The 22391-nt window shown below is 36.5% G+C and overlaps 11 protein-coding genes across 11 annotated transcripts; 3 read left to right on the top strand and 8 right to left on the bottom strand.

The window, feature by feature from the left end:
* Positions 1–90: 90 nt before the first annotated feature.
* On the bottom strand, positions 91–2046 carry FDP41_009383 (uncharacterized protein; the record flags this gene model as incomplete). The annotated part of the gene is made up of 1 exon (XM_044713335.1): positions 91–2046. The coding sequence occupies one exon, from the start codon at positions 2044–2046 to the stop codon at positions 91–93; it is 1956 nt and encodes a 651-aa protein (XP_044557194.1).
* Positions 2047–2217: 171 nt separating this feature from the next.
* FDP41_009382 (uncharacterized protein) lies at positions 2218–3072 on the bottom strand (the record flags this gene model as incomplete). Its single annotated transcript, XM_044713334.1, has 1 exon — positions 2218–3072. One exon carries the CDS (start codon positions 3070–3072, stop codon positions 2218–2220), a length of 855 nt encoding a protein of 284 aa, XP_044557193.1.
* Positions 3073–3205: 133 nt separating this feature from the next.
* FDP41_009381 (uncharacterized protein) lies at positions 3206–3691 on the top strand (the record flags this gene model as incomplete). Its single annotated transcript, XM_044713333.1, has 1 exon — positions 3206–3691. One exon carries the CDS (start codon positions 3206–3208, stop codon positions 3689–3691), a length of 486 nt encoding a protein of 161 aa, XP_044557192.1.
* Positions 3692–3750: 59 nt separating this feature from the next.
* Positions 3751–5103, bottom strand: FDP41_009380 (uncharacterized protein; the record flags this gene model as incomplete). The annotated part of the gene is made up of 1 exon (XM_044713332.1): positions 3751–5103. The coding sequence occupies one exon, from the start codon at positions 5101–5103 to the stop codon at positions 3751–3753; it is 1353 nt and encodes a 450-aa protein (XP_044557191.1).
* A 152-nt stretch (positions 5104–5255) lies between these two features.
* Positions 5256–6713, bottom strand: FDP41_009379 (uncharacterized protein; the record flags this gene model as incomplete). The annotated part of the gene is made up of 1 exon (XM_044713330.1): positions 5256–6713. One exon carries the CDS (start codon positions 6711–6713, stop codon positions 5256–5258), a length of 1458 nt encoding a protein of 485 aa, XP_044557190.1.
* Positions 6714–7331: 618 nt separating this feature from the next.
* FDP41_009378 (uncharacterized protein) lies at positions 7332–8156 on the bottom strand (the record flags this gene model as incomplete). Its single annotated transcript, XM_044713329.1, has 1 exon — positions 7332–8156. One exon carries the CDS (start codon positions 8154–8156, stop codon positions 7332–7334), a length of 825 nt encoding a protein of 274 aa, XP_044557189.1.
* Positions 8157–10165: 2009 nt separating this feature from the next.
* On the top strand, positions 10166–11291 carry FDP41_009377 (uncharacterized protein; the record flags this gene model as incomplete). The annotated part of the gene is made up of 3 exons (XM_044713328.1): positions 10166–10244; positions 10348–10486; positions 10775–11291. The coding sequence occupies 3 exons, from the start codon at positions 10166–10168 to the stop codon at positions 11289–11291; spliced, it is 735 nt and encodes a 244-aa protein (XP_044557188.1).
* A 434-nt stretch (positions 11292–11725) lies between these two features.
* Positions 11726–16108, top strand: FDP41_009376 (uncharacterized protein; the record flags this gene model as incomplete). The annotated part of the gene is made up of 1 exon (XM_044713327.1): positions 11726–16108. The coding sequence occupies one exon, from the start codon at positions 11726–11728 to the stop codon at positions 16106–16108; it is 4383 nt and encodes a 1460-aa protein (XP_044557187.1).
* Positions 16109–16135: 27 nt separating this feature from the next.
* FDP41_009375 (uncharacterized protein) lies at positions 16136–17790 on the bottom strand (the record flags this gene model as incomplete). The annotated part of the gene is made up of 3 exons (XM_044713326.1): positions 16136–16283; positions 16354–17588; positions 17782–17790. The coding sequence occupies 3 exons, from the start codon at positions 17788–17790 to the stop codon at positions 16136–16138; spliced, it is 1392 nt and encodes a 463-aa protein (XP_044557186.1).
* An 82-nt stretch (positions 17791–17872) lies between these two features.
* FDP41_009374 (uncharacterized protein) lies at positions 17873–19509 on the bottom strand (the record flags this gene model as incomplete). The annotated part of the gene is made up of 10 exons (XM_044713325.1): positions 17873–17940; positions 17993–18004; positions 18058–18072; positions 18123–18133; positions 18192–18239; positions 18290–18329; positions 18391–18726; positions 18799–18917; positions 18985–18993; positions 19040–19509. 10 exons carry the CDS (start codon positions 19507–19509, stop codon positions 17873–17875), a joined length of 1128 nt encoding a protein of 375 aa, XP_044557185.1.
* Positions 19510–19748: 239 nt separating this feature from the next.
* Positions 19749–22326, bottom strand: FDP41_009373 (uncharacterized protein; the record flags this gene model as incomplete). Its single annotated transcript, XM_044713324.1, has 7 exons — positions 19749–20294; positions 20478–20766; positions 20961–21213; positions 21314–21375; positions 21432–21660; positions 21885–21959; positions 22251–22326. 7 exons carry the CDS (start codon positions 22324–22326, stop codon positions 19749–19751), a joined length of 1530 nt encoding a protein of 509 aa, XP_044557184.1.
* Positions 22327–22391: the final 65 nt, after the last annotated feature.

Below are 22391 nucleotides of genomic sequence, written 5' to 3'. Positions count from 1 at the left end.
ACATTCTCTCTAATTGTGAAAAATCTTCATCTGCAACACTCTCAGGTCAACGCTCATCAACTATATTTATTTAAAATGTTTAAGTATTTATTATTTCTCAATCCAGAAATCTGAAATTATTTCAAGTTTTGGATGTGCATTGGTGACGAGCAGCATCTTATTGCAGTATCGAGTGGGTGAAGTGTTAATCGAGAACTGTGTTGCCTTAATGTACTTGAGGTTCGTGCAATTCTTTACTTCTCCACTCATCACTGTTCTTGTCGAATCACAACATAGCCATTCCAAGTTTGGACACTTATTTATATTAAAATGTCTCAAATATCTGTTGTGACTGTTTTTTGACAGATCAATTCGCCGCAACTCTGAACATTTGCTAATGGTTAAAGATGAAATTTTAGAGTTGTCCAAAATTTGATCCAATACCTTCTCAGTAATTCGTTTGCATTTGTAAAGATGCAGCTTTAGATCCTTACACGAAATATTAACTTCTCTAAGTTTCTTCATATTCTTCACTGTCAAGTCAATGTTCTCCAACTCGATCGTGAGGGATCGCAACTGTTTAAATCCTTTCAATTCTAAACTCTGAATGGTCGCCTCAGATGAAGAATACAAACGAAGATGTTGCAGAGAAGGGAGATTTGCCTCCTCTCGAATCATAGACATCCATGTCAATGTTGAGCCATCCTCGAGTTCATCATGAATCATTTCTGCAACATCCAACTCAATCTCTTTCAAGTGACTCAACATGAATTTCGTAATGGGACACAATCTATTGTGTCCCATTGGTAAATTCACATGAATTAAATTTGGACAATGATACAAAAACACAGACGGTATGACCACATGGCTGCTCGATAAGAGTAGAACACTCATGCTTTGTAAATATTCTAAATTTGTCAACTTTAACACATGTTGCATCGAATCCAATTTCATGTGATGGTCAACTTGTCCATTAAATATGAAATGTTTGTTCATAACTCGCAATGACACTGTTTCAAGTCGAGGTGTCCATAAATGTATCAAATTCGTTGATTTGGGAAGTATATTTGGATTCCACCATGTTGTGGAAGAAGTGCTAGCAGTCGTGTGAAATGTAAAATGCACAAGATTTGGAAAGAGTTTCGAATGTGTGAAAAGAGTCTTAAAAGAATCATCAGATCGATGAATCGTGATGGAAAGAGTGGCCAAATGTTCAAAGAAAGACTCTTGTTGTTTCAATTCATCCCTAACATTTGATATTTCCTTTTTTGGTAAAATTAAATTGGAGGTATAAATCTCTTCTTGTTTCTTTACACTACTCGTCTTCTCCTCTCCAAGTACGAGTTCATGAAATGAAAAAGATCGCATCACCAAAGATAAATGTCGTAAGTGTGGAAGTGATTGCGGACTAATCTTGATACTTTCCAATTGTGGAGACTCCACACAAATTTCTTGCAAGTTTTTACACTTTTCCATTAATTGGTCAAAGACGTGACAAGTCATTTCTCGTACACCATACGCACAGTGCCAACTTTGAATGGCAAATGCATGTTTTGAAATGATATCCAGTAATCGTTGTGAATGGAGACCATTTGAGGAGGAAATGTCTTTTTCAATCGATTTTGAAACTAGTTTTGATGGAAGAGGATATGAATTCTTTCTTTTTTTAGAGCGTGGTTGTTGTTCAAGAATTTGTTGAATGGTGACTAATTCATGATGCTCGTCGGAATCAAATGTTAAAGTGGGTGATAAATAATCCAATGTAATATTCTTGAATATTAATCCAGATAATATTCCTTCCTCAATGACTCGATGAAAACACCGATTGATAAATCTCAAACAAACAAAATAATCGGTGGTGGTCATAAATTGTAAAATCATGGCAACAATTTCATCGATATCAAAGATTTTAAAATTTAAAGCTAAGAATTCTTTTCGTTTGGTGGGTCTATGAGGTTGTTGTTTGCGCTTTAGTGTATTCTGAGTTTTTGGTGATCGTGGATTTAAACTTTGTGTTTGAAACATTGGATCCTCTTTGGATTCCGAACAAGGATGCTTTCGTTTCATTTTTTTTTGCTGTTTTCAATATTTCGCTTGAAGCAATTCTTTGAAATGTATAAACCATCTGAACGATGCATGATTAAAACCTTTTCAATAATAATAGTATGTATTCGTCGTCACATTTTGTTATTCAAATGTTATTTTTCCATAAATTAGGTAGAAGGAATAAAACTTAATTTATTCTTTGGTTGGGCCATCTTTGTATTCATAAATTGGTTTTGAAAAGGTTGTGTTTTTAGCAAAAGAATGGCCGAGAGGATTGACAGGACTATGGTACACGTGAGCGGAAAGTTTTTCCTTGATGGGATTTTTGTTCAGAACGCTTTCCGAGTAGATGGTGACAGGCATATCATGGACGTAGGTGAAAGAGGGATTGGCTTTGGTATGTGCAAAAGAGAGATCCAAAGAGGGAGTGGGATTGTTTTCTTTTCCTAAATCGACCTTATAGGTGGTCTTGAATGTTTCTTCAGTCATGACTTTTTTAAATGTTTCGTTTTTCATTGCTTCCAAAGCATCAAGTTCAGCAGCTGCCTGGGCTAATAATTTTGCTTCTTCTAATTTCTTTCTTCGACCAACGGAGTCTTCTTCTCTTGGTATTTGTGGAGCTTCAAATTTCTTTGTTTTTAATGATTTTTGAAAATCGGAATCATCTCCCTTAATCAGGAGCGTGGTTGGAGGTAATTCTTTAGGTTTTGGTTGTTGCCAGTCTGCGAACACAGTCCTCAATTTTCCATCAATTCCAGTGGCAACAGTGGCCGAACATTTTGGTCGTTTAAAGGAAATGTCCTCTCCACTGGTGGAAAGATGAGGAGGACCCACTCTCTCCTTGCTCGGAACTTCTTCCTCAATTACTTGCTCCTCTTGCCAATTCCCGACCAACACTTTCTTCTTGCCGTTTCTATTGTATTGGCTTTCCTCCACCCATTCTCCATCCGCCTGACACACATCCAAATTTCGGTACGCTCGTTGTCTTCGATCGACCAAGCGACAGGGTTGATCCATGTATTGTTCTTTGATTTTCATTTTGGACATTTTTTTGAAGTCTAAATTTACGGTCAGTTGTGGCGGCAATTTCTTGTTCCATCAATTACACGAAATGAGAAAGCATCACCTCACAAAAAAAAATTCATATTTTTATCATCTTCTTCATCACAAGCGCCGACCAATGCAAGAACAACAACAACACTCCTATGTCGATACAAAAGTAGATCAAATCTTTACAGGAGGCAGTTTTGTACGAGTTCACTTCAAAAATTGTGCTTTCTGTTCTCCGACAAGCTTGGTCGAATGTTTCCTCGAAAATTGTTCCATCTGTGATGGTTTTAATGTGAATTGCAAATTTGTGGCATGTGTTTTATCCAATTTGAATTTAAATCACTGCACTCTTGAAAGATGTTCAGTTTCCACGGTGACTTGTTCATCCTCGCAACTCAAAGATTGCACCACTTCTGGAGGATTGTTTGCATCGTCTGATTTTTCTGGTTGCACCATGGTCCATTCGATTTGTTCGTTTTGTTATATGGATCCACATACGAGAGCGAATATTGCATGCACGATTAATGATCCTCGTTTTGAACCAATGTCTCTTGCCATCAAGGCAAATTCTGATGAGCATTCCGAAACAAACAATCAAGAACCCAGATTAAAGTGAGAAATCAATGATATATTGTAATTTGCATTAATAATTCTGAAATTCCTCTCTTCATCTCTTTAATTATTCATCAAGTTGAAAAATCTCTCCAAAGCCAAGGTGAGTATGTCAATCTTTTGAGCAGAAAAACACACACGAACCCAACCTGTCAAATTTGTCATATAGAATTGAGCAGGAGAAATATTCACAAGTGCATGATCAATAACGTCAAGCCACACCTGATACTCTTCTTCCTGTGTGAGTGCATCTTGGAGAGAAGGAGTTTTCATGAGACCCTTTCTAAACACGTATTGTTTCATTAATCTTTCCACATTAAACCAAATGAAAAGACCTGCTCTCGTTTCAACATATTCAATATTTCGTTCTCTTAAAAAGTTAGAAACAAATGCATATTGTTCGCCAAGTGTTTTTCGATTCAATTCGAGGAATTGAGAGAGTTTGTCTTGACTCCTCAAGAAGTGTGTCATTAAATGCTGAGAGTGCGAAGAAACTCCAGTGAAGTAACTGCACGTGTCGAACACTTTTTTAAGCTGCTCATTCATGGTGAAGAGAATTCCCATTCTAAAACCATTCAAACACAAATCTTTTGAAAAGGAATACACAATATGAACATAATTCTTATCATCTTCTCGCATGACATTTGTTGCACTCACAAACGGCTCACCCTCTCCAAAGACAGATAAGGCATACAATTCATCGCTGATAAAGTGAATGGACTTTTCCTTACAAAAATCAATCAAGTCTCTTATAATATTTTCATTAAACATGTCTCCAGTTGGATTATTGGGGTTGCACAATAGGAATGCTCTAATGTTTTTTGTTTTACTTTCCTTCTCAAACACTTCTCGGACCATCTCAACAGTCAATTCAAAAGACTTGGTTTCAGGATTGTAGGGCATTTGAATGGGAAGCACATGACCATGAAATCTCTTGTTGAAATCGTTTTGAAAACCCAAGTAGAGAGGAGCTGGAATCATGATATACTCGCCTGGGTCACACAATGAGGCGCCCAACATTTCTAACACATCGCCTGCACCATTGCAAACAAAATAATTATTGATATTGAAAAATTCCTTCTCGAAAGGGTCATCTTGCTTCTCCGAATGGATTCCTCTCTTGAAAATATACTTTTTGAAAAGTCTATTCACCAATTCAATTCTAAATTCATTAGCTCCGCAAAAGTTGGTATAGTTTAAGTTCGAAGGCTCCAGAGGATGTTGAATTGCAATTTCATGAAATGTCTTGCAGAGCCATTCGGAAACAAGAACATTCTCAGCAACTGCTAAATTAATAATTCCATTTGGATTGTTTTCCTTGTGAAATACGTTGCTGAATACTTTCCCCATTGCTTGAACAAAAGCAGGACTCACAGAGAAATGTTCTGATCGTTTAGAGAGAGGTGGGGAAGACATTTTTTCTTTTTTAGAATGTGCGCCCTGGTTTGTCAATGTCTATTACAAGCAATCGTCGTCATGATGAAAGCAAATTTTGTTTTATTGAGGGTAAGAGTACAAAAACGAAATCAAAAATCTAGATGGACACAACAGTGAGAGCTCTAGTGAAATTATTGTTGTTTACGCAACTTGTATCTCATGCGTGTTGGAGGTGATGGACCAACAACCAATGATGTATAGGATGGATCTGGAATTTTACCAATATATTCCATATCAAAATATCTCAACAAAATACTAATAATACTCTTAACTTGCAAGAGAGCAAAGTTTTCTCCAATGCACTTGTGACGACCAGCACCAAATGGAACAGCACCATACTTGAACTTTTCATGTTCCTTGCGTTCAGTCAAACGTTCTGGATCAAAAACATCTGGATTAGTATAGGTATCAGTACATCTTCCAGCAACTGATGGAGAAACAACCAAAATGTTACCCTTTGGAATAATGTATTGTTCACATTCTCTTGGCTTTCTTGCCATTCTCATAATCATAATCAATGGTGGATACATTCTGAGGGCTTCTTTCATGCAAGCCTCAAGATAGTCCATCTTCATGACCTTATCATAATCCAACACCTTATCAGAACCCATAATTTCTTCTTGTTCCTTTCTGACCTTTTCCAAAACTTTCTTATTGGAAATGACATTCATCAAAGTCCAACTGCTAGTAATTGAAGAAGTATGTTGTCCGGCAAACAAACCAGCAATAAGAATACCAATTCTGTGAACGTCAGTCAATTCTTGACCATCCTTGTACTTTTGAGTAAGCAAGTGGTCAACAACATCCATCTTGGATTCATCCAATAAACGCTCTGGATGTTTTTTATGTTCTTCTCTTCTCTTGTCCAACAATTCTTGGAAGATTTCTCCGACAGCCTTTCTAGCCTTGTCACGTTTTGGAGCTGGAAGTGAAGGATAGAAGAAAGACAATGGACTAATACCATCATCAATATCGTGATAGAGTTTACCCAAATTCTTCTCACTCAAATATTGTCTGACCTCATCACCCAACAAACAACGAGAAGCAGTGAAGATAATCAAATCTGCCATCAACTCGGCAACATCAACAGTTCCTTCTGGACCCAATTCCTTTACCTTATGAGCAATTTCATCTTCAAAGATGTCGACAAAGACGCGGAAACGAGCAGTGGTAAGACCCGAGCTTACAAACTTGACTTGTTCCATCATACGTTCAGTAGAATCAGCATCATAAACGACACCGGTACCGAATACTGGTCTCATGAATCTGTAAACATCACGAAGAGAGAGTTCATTATCGGTGGCTTTGAAGAAGGTATCCAAAATCTTTGGATGGTTGAGGAAAGTCATTTCCTTTCCCAAAATTGTAGCAGTGAAAACATCTCCGTACTTCTTGCTATTATCAATGATGAATTGAACTGGGTTCTTGGCAAAACTGACAAAAGATCCAACATATGGAATCAAATTTGGTACTCGAGGTGGTTCATTCTTCTTTCCTTTCTGCGAGGAGAAGTACCGAATCACCAAGAAGACGACCAAAGCCGTGGACAAGGCTATCACAATGTCAAGAACTCCAATTTCGGAGGACATGATGAAAATTTATGAAGCGGTTTCGAGAATTTTTTTTTTCAAAGCAAAAGCCGAACGTTGAGTGCTGAATTTTTCACTTGCATGGAAGGTTCGCACATCGATGGTCCACAACCTCGCTCTCAGCTCGCGGTCAATGGAGAAGTGAAACAGGACTGGCCCTGTTGTTGTTTCAACGAGAGTGAACCTTTGAAAGTGCTTCTGAGTCCGAGATTGCAATCCCATCTTATCTTTCGAGATCATGCCAAAGTGAAATGAAAATTTGGGCGAGCTCTTTTAATTGGTGGGGAGAACAACAGGCAAATTCAAATTCATGAACAATTAATTTCAGGCAATAGCACATGGTTCACCCGCGTAGAGTTTGATCTCTATGTAAACAATTCGGTAAGCACTTTGAAAAATGTACAAATATGTTCAAAATCTTGTAATTGGCCTGCATTCCTCAAATACCACTCATACGAGAGATGATGGCGAGTACGGTTCGGACTTCGCTTAATCTAATTAATTGCTGCTATACTCGCGCAAACGGTAGCAGCTACTAGGAAACCACCATTACAGAATTCAGAAAGTGCTCACAATCAACAAAGGATGCTTGTGTATTTCCTCTTCTATTTACACACATTACGTTTTCACATATTTAAATTCAAATGAAATGTAATCCTTCAAAATTTCTACACCTCTAGAAATAAGGTTGGGTAATTGCCGTTGCTCTTCATGTGCAAAATTGGAGAGAACGTATTCGGCTAAATCTTGACCTGGTTGTTTGGCCATGTCTGGATTTTTCGTGGGAGCAATTCCAACTTTTAATCTGTGATACTTGTCTGTTCCTAATTTGGCCTCAATGTCTCGCAAACCATTATGACCGCCGTGAGCTCCTTTTGCTTTCAATTTAAAAGTCCCGAATGGTTGTGACACATCGTCTGTAATAACCAAAATTCGATTGGTGTCATCCAAATGGTTCAATTTCATTCCATTCATGTCGAAATACTTCTTGACAGGAATTCCACTCAAATTCATAAAAGAGAGAGGCTTCATACAATGTACATCAGTCTGAGGATATGCAATGATATTTTTCACACGTTCCTCAATTTGTTGAATGTCAATATCTGCTGATGAAAAATTCGGGCAATCCATCATGACAACGTCTTCCTTAAAATCTTTTCCCGAATATTCTCTTCTTCGCTCATGCAACCATTTACTCTTCAGCCTTTGAATTTCCTTCTCCACAAAACTCTTCTTCAATTCATGATGTGTCCAAAATGTGGCCTGCTCCTTCACGCAAATCATTGAATTATATTTTGGAGATTCTCTCCACTCCGAAAAACCGTATCTCTTGCAAAATTCATTAATAATCATGAATCCGATATTGTGTCGAGTGAGTTTATATTTTTCTCCAGGATTGCCAAGTCCCACTAGCAACAAACGAGAGGCCGCAGACGAAGACATTTTTTTCAAAAAATCTATTAAAGAGACGAATCAATTTTTCCCGTCAATTACATATTTTACTTGAATATAGGAGGGTGAATTGGATGTTTTTGTGATATTGTTTAGATAGATACAAACAAATCCATTGAAATGCAGGTGGACGATAGATGATGATACAAGGGGATTGGGGTCTAATTTGATCATTGTCTTCTGAACCATTATGGTCTCCGTTTTGACTCTTAATCTGAAGACTTGGGGGTTGGTTTTGGATCATAGACTCGAATCCCCTCTTGCTGAACTCTTCGCTAAAGCTTCATCATGTTTGTCAAACAATTGGAAATACATCAAAATGGTTGCCAATCAGAATATCATGATAGAAAAGATATTCATAAGTCCAAATGATAACTTTTCTATCATGATATTCTGATTATAGCAAATGTGATATAATTATGACCAATACTAAGAGAGCTGAAATCTGTCATTCAGAAAATCATTCATGGAATGAAAGGAAAACAAAAGGAAAGCGCTCTTATTGCGAGTCTGTGAACCTTAATACTTCCTGTTGAAATGACAATTTGGACAATTATTTGAGAGGCAATCAATGAAAATACGGTCATGTAAATAGGCAAACGAAAGTCTGGAACCATCTTCCATCGAATAGGTCCATTCGAGATTGTGATCAAAAGGAAGGCCAAAGTCAAGGTCACCAAGAATACCACAGTAACCATTCATTCCAATGAGAGCAAGTTTGAACATTTTCTTATTGGAGTTCTTTGCAATCACTGTTTTCAGAAAAACGTTTGAAACAAATTGGAAATAATCAAAAGCAAGATTGCATCACAAGTCAAACTTGAATGCTTCAATACCCATAACATACACGATAATGATGGACGCAAATGGAACTCCAGATTGGTCAATCAATGGTGAGAGTACTGTTTCTATAAATCATAATATGTCCAAAGCAGGACTGGAACCCTGACACAGATGTTAAGAAGAATAAGCAACAAAGGGCTACAAGAAAAGATTGTGGAAACAGAACTTTCTCAAATGGTTAGGATCGTTGCAGCAATCCACAACCTCATTATACCCCAACTTGGTAGAATAAAACAACTTTTTTTCTTCTAAGGGACAACCCTCAACAAGGAACATAATGGCAGAACGGCTGTTCGCTGCCGAAGAGGTTTGATAGGGCCTTGGTCGTGAATTTTATCTCTAGCCTTTCAGAACAGTTTACCCAAAACATTCAAGCTTGAAAACAATAAAGTTTTTACTTTTTTTTAACTTGCATCCTGTTGTCATGTTCCCTTTTGAGATTATTAAGATATTTATTGACATCTTGATTTTTGTTCAGTCAGATCCTTATTTCTTTTCCATACTTTTTCAATATCCTTATTGAGTTCTTTCGTTTTTTCATTCAGATTCTCAAAAATTTCCCTTATTTTTTCAATCCCCTATTCAGTTCTGAAGTGTTTTCAATAAGCTCTTGCATCTCATTTCATTTTTTATCAATTTTTGTTTTAAATTGTTGTAAATTTAACAACATGCCTGATATCATAAAGCTGTAGAAAACCTTCTCCATTACAAGTATGGACATCCACTTCTTCACGTGCTTGCACGGCGTTTTGTTTTTTTGAAATGAAAATATTTATTTGGCTGGAAATTTGGAGCCTCTTTTGAAGTCTTTTTTGTCAAATCCCTCTAGAACATAAAAACATCGTCATGAAGTACTGTTTGCCTTAATCTTCATATGAGTGTCCTTTTAGCTCAAAATTAGTCCAAGGATAAAAGAGTTGAGTTTGTTAGTACTCTCGTCACCAAAGGATCACGAGGAGATTGATGTTGAAGAACTTTATGTACTGACTTCAATGTGTTATAAAAGAATGTGATTTCACTTCTCGTTTCATTATTCCGGTACATAATCTTCATGTTGAAAAGGATGACAAACAACATGGTTTGATCCAGTCTCACCCTCTGACATCAGAAAATTGTCGTCATCAAGAAACGTTGAAATAATTTACAAAAAATTTAAAATGTCTGTACCTGCTTCTCGCTCCGGTGGCAATGCCCAGTACGACTACCTGTGTAAATTACTCTTGATTGGAGATAGTGGTAAGTGATTGCGATGAAAGAGTGTACCAGAAACAAACAGTATCCCACTTGTGATGACTCCTAATTTTTATGAACAATTTGTCCTTGATATCCTTTCTAATAGGAGTGGGAAAGAGTTGTTTATTACTTAGATTTAGCGATGATACTTTTACTACAAATTTCATAACGACTATCGGTATTGATTTCAAAATCCGTACCATTGAATTGGATGGAAAACGAGTAAAACTTCAAATTTGGGATACGTAAGTTGGCGGTGATGATGATTGTATTTGTCTGACCTATGATTGGTTTTGTTTCCGTGTTGCTCTTTGAATTGTACTCATTGTGGATCAATTGTGGTTGTTCTTTGAATTGTACTCATTGTGATGATATGGTTACCTTGTAATCGTTCAAAATTCAATTCTTGATTACGATTCTCGAACAAAATTAATCAATCACCTGTTTCATCAACAACCAACAAATGAAACTACACTTCCCAATTATAATTGTTATTTCTTGTTTATCATCATGAATATCCACAACTTTCATAGTGCTGGACAAGAACGATTCCGTACGATCACAACTGCCTATTACCGAGGCGCTATGGGTATCATGCTCACCTATGACGTAACTGATGAACAGTCGTTTTTAAACATTAGAAACTGGATGAAAAATATTGAAGAACATGCTGCCGATAATGTCAATAAGATGTTGATCGGAAATAAGTGTGATTTAATTGAAAAGAGAGTTGTAGAAGTAGAACGAGGACAACAACTTGCCAAGAGTTATGGCATACCTTTTATGGAGACAAGTGCAAAGAATAATATTAACGTAGAGGAGGCTTTCTTCACTATTGCTAGAGAAATTAAATCTAGATTAATAGATTCTGGAGAGGTCGATCCTGAGGAAACTAAAGCACAAGATAGAGAGCCAGGAAGTACTGAAAAGAAGGATCCTAATGCAAACAAAACATCAACAGGTGGAACCAATGGTACTGTCAAGATTGATTCCCAAGGCACTGGCGAGTCAGATAAGAAGAAGAAAAAGAGCTGGTGCTCAATTTTGTGAGCCATGTCATTGAAATAGGTTGAATTGATTGATGAAATATTTCCCTCCTTTTCATTCTTATTTATTCCTGAAATTCATTCTCATGAGCAAGCTCTATTTATTTGAAACAAAAGATTGTTATCCATCCTCCACTTTCCACCACAACAACAATTCAACCACCTCAACAATAACAGAAACATTTAACTCATTTATGTATTAATTGCTGCCACTGACATTGCAATAATAGTGTATAGTTAGAAAAAGGACAATATACCTCATTTGTCATCAAACAAACTCTGATTCCGTCTTTTGAATTGCACTTTCTCATTTAAACGTGATCCTTTCCAAATGAAATATCACATCAATAACTCGTTCAAGGCTGAACACTGCCAGCAAAAAACGCGCCATCCAAATCTTCAACAACCGAAAAAAAGATTATCCCCTCTGCTTGCATCATGCCACCCAAAAAGAAAGCAACAGCCTCCTCCTCTTCTAGCAGCAAAAATTCTTCCACTAAACGGAAGAGAAAAGACGAAACCGATGATGAAGCCCTATCTGACACAGCGGAAGGCGATGATGTAGAATTTATTGAAGCAGATGAAGCCTCTTCCAACAAGAACAAGACTGTTGAAGAAGTCTACAAGAAAAAGTCTCTCCGAGAACAAATCTTGTTGAGACCCGATACCTACGTAGGATCCACTCACTTGCAAGATGAAGAAGAACATTGGGTTTGGGATGATGAATTGAGTAGAATGAGACTCAAGCCTATCCGTTTTGTGCCAGCCTTGTACAAAATTTTTGATGAAATACTCGTCAATGCTGCTGATCATGTGGTTAGGGATGAGAGGTGTGATAAAATCAAGGTTACTATTGACCCTGAAAAGAATGAGATTTGTGTTTGGAATAATGGTAGTGGTGTTCCAGTCAAGATTCATCAAGAACACAACGTTTATGTTCCTACTCTGATTTTTGGACATTTGTTGACAAGTAGTAACTTTGATGATACTCAGAAAAGAGTAACAGGAGGAAGAAATGGTTATGGTGCCAAATTGACGAATATTTTCTCAGAAAAGTTCATTGTTGAAACAGTAGATAACGAAGAAAAGAAAAAGTTTCGTCAAGTTTGGACAGCCAACATGAGTAATGAAGAAGATCCAAAAATTACAACATGTTCAAAAGCAGACAGCTATACTGAAATTACTTTTTATCCTGATCTCTCAAAGTTTGGAATGGACAAGTTGGATGCTGACATTGTAGGGCTCATGAAAAAAAGAGTTTACGACTTGGCAGGAACCTTAAAAGCTGGTACTTCAATTTGGTTGAATGGAAAGAAAATAACTGGAATCAAGACATTCAAAGATTATGTAAAACTGTACACTGTAGATAAGGAAATCCACTACTTTGATGATGGAAAGCGGTGGAAAGTTGCAGTGACTCTTAGCGATGGAACAATGCAACAAGTTAGTTTTGTAAATAGTGTTAGTACTACAAAAGGAGGAAAGCATGTGGAACATATTGTAAAACAAATTACAGACCATTTGAAGAAGGCTCTTATCAAGAAGAACAGTACCATCAAACCTGCCTACATTAAGAATCAATTATGGGTATTTGTTAGCGCACTAATCATCAATCCTTCATTTGAGTCTCAGTCCAAAGAAAACCTTACCACAAATGTTAAAGATTTTGGATCGAAATGTAAGCTTGAAGAAGATTTCTTGAAAAAGGTCACCAAATTAGCTTCAGATGCAGTATTGAAGTATGCCGATTTTAAGTCAGAGAAGGCACTCAATAAGAAATCGGGCTCAAAGAAATCAAGGCTTACAGGTATTGCCAAGTTGGACGATGCCAACGATGCAGGTGGAAAGAATTCAGAAAAGTGTACTCTTATTCTTACAGAAGGAGACTCAGCCAAAGCATTGGCAGTGAGTGGATTGAGTGTGGTAGGAAGAGATAAGTACGGAGTCTTTCCTTTGAAAGGTGTTCCGCTGAATGTGAGAGATTGCAAATTAGAAAAAGTTTTAAAGAACGAAGAAATTAGTACGCTCGCCAAAATTTTAGGTCTCAAATTTGACAAGGACTACAATAAGGAAGATTTAAAAACTCTCAGATATGGAAGCATTATGATCATGGCAGATCAGGACCATGACGGCTCACATATCAAAGGTCTTCTCATCAACTTTATTCACAAGTTTTGGCCTGGTTTACTTAAAATTCCAGGCTTTTTGAAAGAATTTATTACTCCTATCGTTAAGGCAACGAATAAGAGGACTAAGAAATCATTATCATTCTTTACAATTCCTGAATACACAGCATGGAAGGATAGCTTAAGTGATCCTAAGAGTTGGACCATCAAATATTACAAGGGTTTGGGTACAAGCAACTCTGCAGAAGCTAAAGAATATTTTTCCAATATGGAACTTCATCAAAAGAGATTCAGGTTTGATGACGAGTGTGAGAAGAAAATTAATACAGCATTTTCCAAAGAATTGACAAAAGAAAGAAAGGATTGGCTGAATCACCACCAAGAAGGTACCTATATTGACCATTCCAAGAAAGAAATTTTATTCTCTGATTTCATTGATAAGGAACTCATTTTGTTTTCGAAGGAGGATTGTAAAAGATCCATTCCAAGTCTTGTCGATGGTTTAAAGCCTGGTCAAAGAAAAATTCTGTTCAGTTGTTTCAAGAGAAATCTGAAAAACGAAATTAAGGTTGCTCAACTTGCAGGTTATGTCTCCGAACAATCTTCATACCATCATGGAGAGCAAAGTTTAACGGGTGCAATTATTAACATGGCCCAAAACTTTGTTGGAAGTAACAACATCAATCTGTTGTATCCAAGTGGTATGTTTGGTACCAGGTTGCAAGGAGGAAAAGATGCCGCAAGCTCAAGATATATTTTCACAAGGCTTTCAGAGATCACAAGATACATTTTCCCAAAGGCTGATGATCCAATCCTGGATTATTTGGATGATGATGGTCAGTCTATTGAACCTAAATTCTATGTGCCAATTATTCCCATGGTACTTGTCAATGGTGCGGATGGTATTGGTACTGCATGGAGAACCAAAATTGAAAACTATAACCCTGTTGATATTGTGGAAAACTTGAAACGAATGATTAACAATGAGGAACCAAAAGAGTTTTATCCATGGTTTAAGGGTTTTGACGGTGCAATTGAGACCTATGCTTCAAAGAAATGGCACACCAAAGGTATTGCCGAAAAAATTGATGACCATACCATTGAAATTCGTGAACTACCAGTTGGAATTTGGACAGAAGTTTTCAAGGAAACTTTAGAGGAGATGATGACAAAAGAACTTATTGATGATTTTAGAGAAAATCACACAGATATTACTGTTTTATTCACTGTTAACATGACTGACTCACAAATGAAAAAGGCTGAAGAGGATGGTTTTTATGAATACTTTAAATTGTACAAAAAGTTTTCCACGAGTAATATGGTCCTCTTCAGAGAAGATGGCACTCTCAGTGAATACGACTCTGTTACAGATATATTGAAACAATTTTACCCAATTAGACTCAAGTATTACCACAAGAGAAAGGATTACATGCTTGAAAAACTTCGTAAAGAATTAGATATGCTTTCAAATAAGGTTCGATTCATTTTGGAGGTTATCAATGGAACTATTGATGTGAAGAGGAGGAAGAAGGCAGATTTACTAAATGAACTCAAAACGAAGAAATATAGTGCTTATCCTAAAGAGAAAAAGAACTCAACAGCAGATGAAAACAACGAAGACGAGAATGGGGAGGATGATTCTGAGAATGATGTACTAACAGATGGCTACAATTACTTACTTTCTATGCCAATTTGGTCATTAACTGCTGAAAAAGTCAAGAAATTAGAAAAAGAGAAAGAGGACAAACAAAAAGAAGTGGAAACCTTGGAAAGCACAAAGGTTGAAGATATTTGGTTGCGAGAATTGGATGAATTTTTGGAGCATTTAGACAAACTTGAGTCCAAAGAATTACAGGAATATGAACTTTACCTTAAAAAGATCGAAAAAGAAAGAAAGAAGGTTGGTAAAATTCCAAGACCATTGGGCTATCGTGCAAAATCTACTGATCGGCCCCCAATTCAAACTGTACAGGAGTTACGTAAAAAGAAGCCCACTACCTCCAGAAAGAAAGCCGTTAAGAAGGAGGAAGACGTCAGCGATGAGGACGGTGTTAAGAAAGAAAAGAAACCCAAGACAACGAGAAAGAAAGCAACCACTTCGAAGTCTACCGCCGTTAAACAATCAAAACTAGCATTTAAAAAGGAAAAAGAAGAGTCAGATATTGAAGAAGATGAGGATGAAGAAAACGATAGCAAGAAGAAGAAAAAACCCTCTGCTAAATCCAAGTCAGTCAAGAAGGAAGAAAAGGTTCAAGATAAGGTGGATGTTGACGATGCAGACTTGCCACTCGCAGAGAGATTGAAAAGAAGACAACAAACTACATCTTCCTCGAAGGTAGAATCAGATGCAAGTGATGACGAGATTATCAATGAAACCACTAAAAAACAGTCGTCCAGTACTTCAAAGCCACCAACCAAGAAGAGAAAGACCTCTATTACCGATTACTTGATCAAGAAGACAGTGGATAAGATGGATGAAAGTGACGACCATTCTGAGGTAGTAGAAATCGAAGACCACGAAGAAGAGGAAGAACCAAAAAAGAGACCAGTTCGATCCACTCGTCGCAACAAGAATTTTATCGATGAGGTAGAGAGCGATGACGAAGTAGAAGCTGTTTCTTCTGGCAGTGAAGCTGAAGTCGATGACGACGGTGATGATGCTGATGAATTTATTGCTGAAGATGAAGAAGATTAATTTTCTCGAATAAAGTGTGACAGCGTTTCAGATTGTATTTGAAGCAATATCCCCAATTTTTAACAATTCATGGAACAGAACAGTATCAGAGGTACCAACACCAAGCACAGGAGGAGACGCAGACACCACTTCCTCTTTCAAATGTTTGTGAATTGTCGTTAAGAAAACTTCAAGCCTTAATATATCCACCAATAATTATGATCAAGACCTAAGAATTTAACAAGTCATATGACTAAACAACTTACAATTCAGAACTCTTAGATAATTCCACTTGTTCAGAAATCCACTGACATGTTGCCAACGCTCGTTCCTTAGATTTCCTAATCAACATCCGCAGAAGAGAATCAAAATAGTCAAAAGCCAGTTCAATCGTTTCAAATGAAACTACACTGCCAACTACGATCATGGGATATTTCTCAATATTATACTTGGAGGAATAAATTTCAAAATCACGGACAATAATAAAAATGTTTCTAATCAAGCCTGTGATAAAGTCTAGTCGTGAATCTAGAAAATCCAAAAGAAATCGTACTTTGTTCACGACCATATCTGGGGAAGATTTTCGAGTGTTGTATTGCGGCGCGGTCAGTACATGCAACAGAAATGTTTGAATTACAAAGGAACAACAAGGTCCTTTAGATTGTGAAATTAGCTTTTCCTCAACTTTTTCAATTTCTCGAGTTGCCAAATCAATTCTTTCTTTCCTTCGTTGTTTTTCTTTTTTATCAAACGCATCTTCGACTTGTGGCAACTCCATTCTCTGCTTAAAAAGTATGATATATTGATTAGAATTTTGAATCCATTCTTTTTGATAATTGATTAAATGTTCCTCTTGTTTGTCCCAATATCTCTGTTTTATCCACTTCAATGCAAGTTTGGCACAATTTCGTAAAATTTCAATAGAGGGAAATTTTCGGTGAGAAATTTCATTTCTGACATCAACGAGCATCTTGGGACAATCTGCTTGCCTCGATCCAATAGCAAGAGTTGACGCTTGTTTTGTTTTTCCATCCTTGCTAAATAAATTTACAAATCTAACAATTGCATTGCTCAATGCTTGCTCTTGAATAGATTTAACATTTACACTCAGTGCATGGTTTTGAGAACTAAGAACAGAAATTTGAGAATCTAATCGAAGTCCTTCTAAAAACAAATAACTGGCTTCCACAATTGTTGAAGTTTGGATTTTAAACTTGTTTTTCCACATTCCTAATATTTCCATCGCTCGTTCTGATAATTCTGGCATTTCAATGGCAGGTTTATCAAATAAATATCGTTTCACAAATAACCATTCGTTCCAATCGTACCAAGGAATCATGGGACAATCTGGATTGTTGAAATCCAAAGAGTATCTTACAGATTGTTCATATTTGTATTGTTTATCTTGTTCCCGATATTCGTTTGGTGATTTTTTTTGTTTCTTTTGTTGAGGTTGAGAAGAATTGTTTGTACTACTATTAGATAATGATGGAGCTGCTCTCTATGATGGAAAATAAATTTCATTTCGGTTGCAACAAATTATTCGCAATAAAATATCATCGGAACAGTTTCGGAAGGATTAAATCCATATTTTGAATAATCATCATCATCCAATAATCGTGTACAAGAAATCCACATACGATTATGAATGGTTAATTTTCATCATCACACACTTGATGAACCTCAATCCTTACCTTGCTCATTTTTTTTCAAAATTCAAATTTAAATTGAAATTGTTGAGAATTTATTGAAACAGCAAATTTGCTCATGAGGCCTGTCAAAAATCTATTTCTTTTGAAGAAGGGCATTACAGACAATTGTGTTGATACCACACTTGCCAACTCCTCTGATGACTGGTCATGTTTTGTGAATGTCCATGTGGGTAAATGAACTACTACTACTTACTTCTGAAATAGCCTTTTTATCGAAATGTGAGAATAAGTTGTAAAAAATTGACTTCTGAAACATACCTTTTTCTCCCCAACCTGATACAAGAAAATTGATTTAACAATAGAAAAAGAATCATAAGACTTACTTTCTCCCCAACTATCAGAACAAGTCAAGTATTAAACAATTCGGTTAAACACATTAATTTTCAACATACCTGTTCTTAACAATCCAATATTTGGTTTTTTCTCCGATCCAATTGGTGCTAATCGTTTTCAGTAATACTAAATTGCAAATCGTTCATGAGCTACTTACTGAACTCCAAAACCAACAAGCAATACAGCATGATCAATGTCTGAATTATGGATACAATTTAGGGAAATATAACAAATATTTCTTGATGCACATGTACATACCTGGAGGGCACCACATTGGGTCACTGATTCCACTATGATAAAATTGCAACCATACAGCATTCAATCCAATTGACAATGGACCATGTTTGACTAAATAAGCAGCAATTTCATCCTCATTTGTTGAAACATTTTCATAACCAGCAATCTTAGCCACTAACTCAGCATTTGTGACACCACAAGTACGATTGCAATATTCTGGGCTTGGACAATACGTCTTATTAGTATTGCAAGGGAAACAATTTCCAAGCGGTGGAATGCAATATGGATAATCTTGTTCTGTTGTCAAGCCTCCTCTGGCCTTTAAATATTCCATAGCAACATATGGATAACCTCCAACTATTCAATATTTGAGACGTTACAATTGATTCAAACATCAACTACGTCAAGTAAATTCACAATATTACTTACAACAGCCACAGTTCAATGGATCACAATCAACTAACTGTTGAGGAGAAAATTTTGTCAAAGGATTACCGTTTAAAAAGTATTGACCTTCAATGTTTTGAATGGTACTGAATGCCCAACAACTATGTTGCAAACAAAATATTGCATGAATCTCACTTGATCAGAATGGTGCATTTTTCATAAACTCACCTTCCACAACTAACACAAAACGAGTAATCCTGGAGTAATATTTTCACACACTCACCTTGCTTGATCTTTGACCGGAGTGACGGCTCCTTTATCACGCCAATCAAAGGATTCTGGTAAAGCATTCACATCTCCATACTTTTCTTTTGGAGTGGTTGGTACATGTTTAACATCTTCATGTTTGGTGACTGGAAGTAATTTTTGTTGACTAAATTCCTGAGGTGTCATGTCCATAAATTTCGTAATTCCATATTCCACTTCCTTCTTCTCTTTCATGTGCATAATATTCAATTGATTCACATAATTAATGTTTTCATAAAATATCTTCCATCTCTTTTCGTGTTCCATCTCTGAGCCATACTTCTTATGAAAGGCAACTTTGAATTTCTCAAACAAACTTTTAGCCTCGGAAGTATCATAGGGACCTCCCAAGAATACTTTGAGAGGAATTCCTTGACCTTCCACAGTCTTGTTGTTGGTCATCATTGCAAGAATGGTGGTCATCATCATCACAAGGACAACGAACATCCCAACGATGAAATCAAGGCTTTTCATTCTTGAACCACGCGCGAGCATTTTTTTATGGTAGTTGAAATTGTTGAGCGATTCATTAGTGAACTCGGTGTAAAAAATCGAATCGACATGAAGAATCGAACAGTCTATGGGATTCTAATAGAATTAATCGTATATTATTGCAAAAGAATTCAAGAACCATGATTAGATCGCGTCCTAACTATATTCTGTATCATTCACAGAGACAGTTAATCTTAGTAAGTTCCATACGAAGAAAGAATGCCATTGGTCATTGAGTTTGCTGGGGTTGAGATTGGACTACCATTACCACCATTACCACCACCCGTCGAGCTTAAATTCAATCTCACATTATCCACAAATTTCTTTCGTTGTTTTTGTTCCAACATGAATTGTTCTTGTTGTGTATCGATGAGTTTTCTCATGTGATACAAACGTTTCTTTTCCAAATCGTTTAACATTAATTCGAGAGCATCTCTTGAGACAGTTTCTTCATAGGCAGAAATTTCTGCAAATTCTAAACCATCTAATCCTTGTTCTTCTTCTTCACGAGTGTTCACTAGAAGATATGGATATTTTCTATTGATGAGTCGAATGCTGATGGCTAAAATAAATGTGACAAGTCCAGACCAGAAGAAAGCCAAAGCAACGCCAACAATTTGTGCCAATAATTGCCATCCATTTCCATAGAAAACACCATCTGCACCTTCTGGATTGACTTTGGTGGTGGCACAGAATCCAATTGCAATGCTTCCAATAAGTCCAGTAATTCCGTGAACGCTCTATCATGTGTAAGATTGATTCATTGTGTGTTTGTAAATGAAAAATCATGATAATGATGAACGACATATATCAAAATGAATTGTAACATGTTCCATGTGAACAAAATGAACCAATAAAGTAATTCATGAAAACAAAATGAACCAATAAAAACATTAATTGAAAATCAATGTTAAAACACTTACAGACACATCAAGAGCATCATCAATTTTCAGCTTGTGTTTCAACACATAAATTCCCAAATAACTAAAAGCTCCCAAAAGTAAACCAATGACCAGAGCAGAATGGACAGTAATATAACCTGATGCAGGAGTAATTCCTGCCAATCCAGCAATACTACCATTCAACAAGCTTACCAAAGAAGGTTTCTTATTTTGAACCCAAAACATGACCAACCAAACCACTGTTGAGGTACAGGCAGCTGCTTGAGTGTTAACAATTGCTGCAACAGCAACACTTGAGGATGAAAGAGCACTTCCAGCATTAAATCCAAACCATCCCATCCACTACGAATGATACAAGAATTGAAATTTCAAAGTGAGTTCAACATGAATTTCAATATACTTACCAATCTGGAATGAAGGTTTCACAAGATGATGAAAAAAGAGTATGCGAAATGTATTATAAATTCAACAACAACAATAACAACACCATTAATAAATACTTACAAAGCAGCACCAATGGCAGCAAGTGGTAAATTGGATGGATGAGGTTCTCCATGATGATCATCAAAATCTTTTCTTCTTCCAAACACTAATGCACAAACAAGTGCTGCAATTCCACTTGAAGTGTGAATGACAATACCACCAGCAAAATCAAGAGTATCTAATGGTTGGTGTGACAAGAAACCACCTCCCCAGATAATATGAGCGAGTGGATAATATACTAAAAATTCCCAAATGACTATAAAAACGAGATATGCTATTCTCAATCAAAATTTGCACAATGAACCAGAAGGTTTGTCAATGAACATTTTGATAATTTTGGTAATGAGTATTAGTAGTAGTACTTGTCAACTTACCCCTCCATCTGAGTCTTTCTGCGAAAGCTCCTGTCATGAGTAATGGTGTGATACAAGCAAACCTTAATACATTATATGTCAAATGAAATAACTATAGTTATTGAACACAACAACGTACATCATTTGAAAGATTGCAAAAATTGCATGTGGAATACTCAAAGCATGTTGCGAACACTTTGCTAAATCAACATTCAAAAAAGCAATATAATCTAAACCACCAATCACACCTCCTTGTGTAGGACCAAAAACAAGTGTATATCCAAATAATATCCAACACACAGCCAAAACGGCTAAACCAATCCAAATTTGTGAAAAGATGGTGATGGTTTCTTTTTTTCTACTGAGACCTAATGGAGTTAGTGAAATGACCAATTTTAAAAGACAATCATGATTTTGTTGTTCACACATTGGAGTAGTTGCAATTAAAGCATGACAGTCGCATTCGAATGACCATTCAGAAATGAAAGGCATCGTTGTGGATGTGAATCGTCGAATAGAATGTTTGTCATCGATTGAATGGTGATGAACTCAGAGTCTTTCGTGTGAACACCTCTCTCTCTTGAAAACTTACCAGCTTCAAAGAATGCTAAAGCACTCATCATGGCCAATACGAGAATGGATGAAACAGTGACCCATGCAGTATCACCTGAAATGAATCAATCGAGCATATGTTTCATTGAATGGATCGACAACAAGTGTTTCATTTGTTCCGTCGACGAAGACATGGTTCAAAGTTTGAGATGATTGATATGATTAGGCCATTCGTTCATTCATTGGTGTATGTTGTACAAGGTTCATAGTCGTATAAAGTTTATGATTCGACCACATTTTGAGTGAATATGAATTTGGAAAGTGTGTCATCATCACCACAAACAATTGAAAATTAATTTCATATGAAAAAATTAAATAATTTGAATTGCGACAGGTCATTACTTACCATCATCAATGGCACAATCGATATCAGGATTAAATCCGCCATTTACAATCCTTTTAGAGGTCAATCCGGAAACCATCTTTTGAGATCAGTCTCTCCGTAAATGAATGTTATTGTTGTTGTTTGGATGATGAATTGAAATTC

Source organism: Naegleria fowleri, assembly GCF_008403515.1.
Source record: "Naegleria fowleri strain ATCC 30894 chromosome Unknown tig68, whole genome shotgun sequence".
NCBI lineage: Eukaryota > Heterolobosea > Eutetramitea > Acrasida > Naegleriidae > Naegleria > Naegleria fowleri.
The sequence above is the reverse complement of the archived record's forward strand: the minus strand, read 5'-3'. Positions and strand labels throughout refer to the sequence as shown.